This window comes from Pundamilia nyererei, unplaced genomic scaffold, assembly GCF_000239375.1.
Source record: "Pundamilia nyererei isolate P.nyererei 1_Seehausen unplaced genomic scaffold, PunNye1.0 scaffold00022, whole genome shotgun sequence".
Classification (NCBI taxonomy): domain Eukaryota; kingdom Metazoa; phylum Chordata; class Actinopteri; order Cichliformes; family Cichlidae; genus Pundamilia; species Pundamilia nyererei.
Window position 1 is genome coordinate 3,538,273 of NW_005187423.1, and position 5,934 is coordinate 3,544,206.

General features: G+C 40.6%; 1 protein-coding gene across 1 annotated transcript in view; it reads left to right on the top strand.

Moving 5' to 3' along the window:
• ednraa (endothelin receptor type Aa) overlaps positions 1-5,546 on the top strand; it is a 9,938-nt gene extending 4,392 nt beyond the window's left edge. The window contains exons 4-8 of the mRNA XM_005726954.1: positions 728-926; positions 3,625-3,777; positions 3,913-4,046; positions 4,226-4,334; positions 4,688-5,546. Of these exons, the coding sequence (XP_005727011.1) occupies positions 728-926; positions 3,625-3,777; positions 3,913-4,046; positions 4,226-4,334; positions 4,688-4,825 (733 nt within the window). The 3' untranslated portion in view covers positions 4,826-5,546. The remainder of the gene's footprint in view (positions 1-727; positions 927-3,624; positions 3,778-3,912; positions 4,047-4,225; positions 4,335-4,687) is intronic.
• Positions 5,547-5,934: the final 388 nt, after the last annotated feature.

The window sequence follows — 5,934 nt, forward strand, 5'->3', positions numbered from 1 at the left end:
TTATGAAAGTGCTCGAGTCCCTTTTGTATCTTTTCAATGTTGGAGGAAGAGGAAAAGGTGGATACATTACCACTTAGTAAAATATAAATGCCACCATGTTGTTCAACAGAGAAATTCAAATGTGTCATGAAAAATATATTGTTTTTGCTATAAAATCTTGATGCCCGATTTTACTAAAACATTTCGACAAGTGGTTTCCATTAATGAAACAAACAAGCAAACAAGTATTCAGTGCACGGGAAACACAAGCCAACACACAGACCCCTCTGCCAACATGGGCCAGTCTGTTTGGAGGCTTCACAAAAATATAAATATTAGATATTTAAAATAAACAATTGATCATCTCTGCTCATGAATTCTTAACATTTTGATAGTGTTTGCTGACTGAGCAGTTTGTTGTGCTTGGCGTGCTGCCATGCATAAGGAAGCTCTTGTTAGCTTTGTCAATCAGGAGAGATGAAGAAAGTGATGACTTTACTTTAATATTACATTTCTATCGCACAGCTGAACTCTTGCTGACCTGTGTTAAACATTAAACTGACATTTTATATTCGTCTTACATTATTTGTATCCTAGGGTGCTGTAAGGATAACTGCAGTAATTACAGTCATTACTGCAGTAACTTAAAATCAGCCGGTGCTTTAATCTAAGCTGCTCATTGTGTGTAACAGTTATGGCATAAATAGCCATATGCCAGGTGATAACTTTGTGTCCCGCTGTGTCACAGATACCGGGCTGTGGCATCGTGGAGCAGAGTGCAGGGCGTGGGCATCCCTCTGATCACCGTCATTGAGATCGTGTCCATCTGGGTGCTTTCACTCATCCTGGCAGTGCCGGAGGCCGTCGGTTTCGACATAATCACCTTCGACTATGCCAACAAAACCATGCGCACTTGCATGCTTAGACCCCGGAGTGCCTTCATGGAGGTGCGCTGTTACCACTTTGCCATCCCTTTAAAGAAATTGCATTTTGTGCCCAACTTTTTAGACTGCGCTAAAGCCAGGATGTGCAAAAGAATTGTTGAATTCTGTAATGTAGAGACAAAATGATCTGCTGACATGACTGCTGACATGGGACACACACACGTGGGAGAACTACTCAGAGTGTAAGATCAGCATAATAGTTCCATCGTGATCACTGCCATCATCTTAAAAGCATCGTATTGTTCGTTTGGAGTCGGTAAGTGGTTCTAATGGACAGCTGGTGCACTGGTGTGCTATTTTCATTATATATGGGCGCATGTTTTTAAAGCATCGGTGCCCCAGTAAAGCATGTTTAGACCTTAAGAAAACTAGAATACAGCCATGAATCCGCTCCAGTGAATATTAAAGGAATAGACCTGGCCGGCTTAGTCTTTCTTAGTGATTATGCCCTGTTTCACAATTTTGGACCACGTAATTGATTGCAGGCCAAGTGCAATTACACAGACCTGGGGCCTCAGGCTCAGGCCACATGTGCATACCCTTGAGGTAATCTCTCCCAGATATCAATACAGTGCTAAAGTCTGTGCCATTGTTTAATAGCAATGAAATAGGATATTTTTGAAAGACACCAAATTCTTTTTTGTCCATAAAGCAAAAGATACCAAAACCTGAAGTGGTTCTACGAAGACTCCAGAAATACTTGGTGTAATAAGGTTTGGTCTGGTTTGTAGGGTTTTGAAACAGTGCATATTTAGCATATTTTTTAGAACCACAGAAAACCAGAGGCTCTTATTATACACAGTGTAATTAGAACGGCTTGATTTCAGACTTACTACACAGTCTGTGTACAGAGCAGCATTCACATGGACTTCATTAACACTGGAGTACAGGGGGAGGCTGGTAGTGGTGTGAGGAGAACTGCTTCGGTTACAAAAGCATAGATTCTACTATAGCATGAAGTCCAGTTTAATGATTTTCAGTTTACTTCCATAGCCCAACACCACATATGACATCTTATTTAGGATTTTTATTAATGTTAGGGCCACATGAATAGCTGATGAAATGGAACTATAGATTATAGTGCAGAAACTGCATAAAGTCCTAAACCCCTTAAAACCTGAACCATGAAATAACCACCAGAAATCTTTCTTTTTTTGATAATGGAGTGTTTGTCAAACCTTTAGACAAAAATTTGAATCTGCATATATGAGGTTTAATTTGTATCACATTTGCTACATTGTGCTTATGTACAATATTTTTGCAATTTAGTCATTAAAAATTTGTCATGCAATTTATATGATTTTTTGAGGGTAAAAAAAAAAGTCACGCTGATGATGTAGAAGTCTCAAAAACTCACAAAAACACATGTATCAAATCTGATACACTTGGTTTTAAAGGGTTAAAAAAAAGTCTTCCATAGGAATTAAGAGGAGACTTGATTAACTGATCCTCAGCAAATGTGAGCACCTCTATAAAAGCAGAAATTTCAGCAGTTTGCTGGTCTGGAGCATTCAGGTGTGTTTTAACGCCATGCCAAGGAGTACACACGGTGTCAGAGAGGCAAATTGTTGCTGCTCATTACTCTGGGAAGGCTATTTCTCAAAGAATCTCAAGTCCTTCATTCACCAGAGAGAAAGATTATTTAGAAGTGGAAAACATTTAAGACAGTTTCCAGTGTTCCCAGGAGTGGACATGCCAGCAAATTCACCCAAAGGTCAGATCATGCAAGGCTCAGAGAGGCTGCCAAAACCCCAGGAGCTACAGGCCTCCGTTAGCATGTTAAATGTTAAAGTTCACGACAGTACGATTGGGAAAAGACTGGACAAGGATGGCTTGTTTGGAAAGAGAAAGGAAGTGGAGAAAGGAGAAAGTCTCTTCTCTCTAAAAAGAACACTGCAGCACAGTTTAGGTTTGCAAAGTTGCATCTGAACTAACCACAGGACATCTGGAACAATGTCCTTTGATCAAACGAGACCAAAGTGGAAAGTTTGACCATGTTTGACAATGCCATGTTTGGCAAAAACCAAACACGTGATATCAGCACAAACACCTCATACCAGTTGTCAGCACAATGGTGGAGTGGTGAGGACTTGGGCTTTTTTTGAAACCACAGGATCTGGGCACCTGGCAGTCATTGAGGTCAGCACTGAACTCCTCTGTATGCCAAAGTATTCTAGAGTCAAATGTCAAGCCATCTGTCGGAAAATTCAGTCATACAACAGGACAATGATCCCAAACATACCAGAAAAAGCAGTAAAAATAAATGCTGCGGTGGGATTTTAAGAGAACTGTGCATCAACAAATTCACACAGACCTCAATGAACTGAAGCAACATTGTAAAGAAGAGTGAGCCAAAATTCCTCCAACGATGTGAGAGACTGATAGTCTTCCAGAAAATCATTACCTCAAGTTATTGCTGCTAACAGTAGTTCAACAGGCTATTGAATCGTGGGGGTGTTTTCACAGGACTGTATGTAATCATGTGAAAAAGTACTTTTTCACATTATTGTATGTGCAAGGATAAGCTTAAGGGGCATTAATAAATATGTATGTATGGGAAATGTGTGGAGCTCAGCGGTCTGGAGTCCCAGTAGGTCATAAACCTTCAACTCCCTAGTCTCAAACTCCCAGGTCACAGTAAAACATGAATTTATTGCAGTTTTTCATAACTAACACTAACACTGTGTTTGTCGCTCTCTAGTTCTACAGAGATGCAAAGGACTGGTGGCTGTTTGGCTTCTACTTTTGCGTACCACTGATTTGCACAGCTATCTTCTACACTCTCATGACCTGCGAGATGCTCAACCGCAGGAATGGCAGCCTCCGGATCGCTCTCAGTGAGCACCTCAAACAGGTTCAATAACATTTCTAAATCGCCTTTTCTCTCTAAATATAATCCCAGTGTTTATTCCATTGCTTTAACATTTGACATTTCATTACCTAAACATCATCTTCAGACTACACAGTAATCTGTTGTTTCCCTCTGCAGAGGAGAGAGGTGGCCAAAGCTGTCTTTTCCCTCGTCCTCATCTTTGCCCTCTGCTGGTTCCCACTGCACCTCAGCAGGATTCTTAAGAAGATGATTTACAACCAGACAGAGAAAATGCGATGTGAGCTGCTCAAGTGAGTTTCTAGAAGAATAGACTTCTGACAAACAAGGTCCTCAAAAATCTACTGGGAAGAAGAGTATGGGAGCGCACGGGCCAATTTAACTCAGGGTGTCACTAGCTTCTTTGGAAGCTGGGCTTCCAAAAATGTTTGAAAATTATTCCTTCAATATTTCTCCTGTTCTCTGTTTTCAGTTTCCTGTTGATCCTGGACTACTTTGGCATCAACCTTGCAACAATCAACTCCTGCATAAATCCCATTATCCTCTACTTTGTCAGCAAGAAGTTCAAAAATTGCTTCAAGGTATAGTAGGCATGGATATATACACATGTGGCATGCACGCAAAATCACTCTTTTTTTAATTCCACACACCCACACTTCTTCTAATGTTTTTGGTCAGGCTGGGAAAGCAAACAACGCTTAGCTTGTGATGACTTTTGGTAACCAAAATGTAAAAGCAGCCTGATGATTTATGTACTAATTTTACTGGCCGAGGTCACGAACGGACAGAGACTGAGATTAACCATGTTTCAAGCTTGCATGTGAAAAGAGTTGCAGGAGCAAACGAGAAATGTGATCTACACGAGGGAAAAATCCTGTCTGCAAACGCTGCCATGTTTAAATGTTCCCTTTCCTCTCTTCACATGTTCTCCAAGTCGTGTTTGTGCTGCTGGTGTTACTCCGACAATCAGCTGAACAGCACCGGACCCATGAATGGCACCAGTATTCAGTGTAAAAGTCCAGAGCCCAACAACTTCCACACTGACCGCGGTACCAGAAAGTACAGCAACTGAGTTCCCGGCTGAGGAGTGTCTTTGAAGCTTTTCTGTATCCCCATCAAGCACTTAAAATGTGACCAATACTCATATTATAATACATAAATCAAAAAAATGTACACATTCAGACAATAATCTACGTGAGGACTGCAGAAGCAAAACATGAATATGGCAGGCATGCATTAGGAACTGGAATAAAAGGGATGAAAATGGATTGGGGAACTTCAATACGCTGGTGTTTCCTGAGTCTCTCAGCAGACTAAACTTCCTCCAACAAACTCCTTCTGTTCCCACACCCACGGACAGTGACTCTAGCTTGTAAGAAGAAGGAGGAGGAAAGCAGGAGGAGGAGAACTTTTAAAGGGAAGCAGCTGAGCCTCACTATAAATTGCTCTCTATCAGGAGCCAAGTGTGCTATTCCTGTAAAGGGCAGCACCACTGGGAAGGATGCTGCAGGAAGGAAAAAGCTGACTGTTCTCCGTCAGAGGGGATGACGAGTGATGAGTCCCCTGGAGTTTGCTACTTACTGATAATGAAAAACAGGAAAGCATGCTAGTGACAGTTGTTGTACAGTATATTTGGCACATACTTATTATTCCCTGAGCTACTACGTGGTATAAACTAGAGGATGACTTTAAAGTTTATTCGCCTGATGTTTAAGTCCCACTGCTTTTTTTGAGTTATCAAGAAAGGGGTGCACTCTGGATGTATCTGAACAAAATCACTGACAAAAACACAATTTTTTTTTTCTAGTTTCTAGTGAGAATACTGCACAGTAGACTTCACAAAAAGTCAGGTCCTCTGTTAAAGCAGCTGACACATCAGGAAACATAGGGTTGCAGGTTTTAGAGCAAACAGTTAATGTGCAACAATGTATTTTAACACACGTCATACAAATGACTAACATGCGGTAGATTAAAGAGTAACCACAAGTGTGACCATTGAAAAAAACAGATTCCTACAACACTGTGAATTTCAACATACAAATACAACAGTTTTCTTGACATCTCTGCTTTATAACCCAATGCAAATATATACTCATGTAATGACCAATTTTATAAAGTGTTAGACTGCAGTAACAATATTTTTACTCAGCCTATCTTACCTTTATAATGACATAGGTAAAG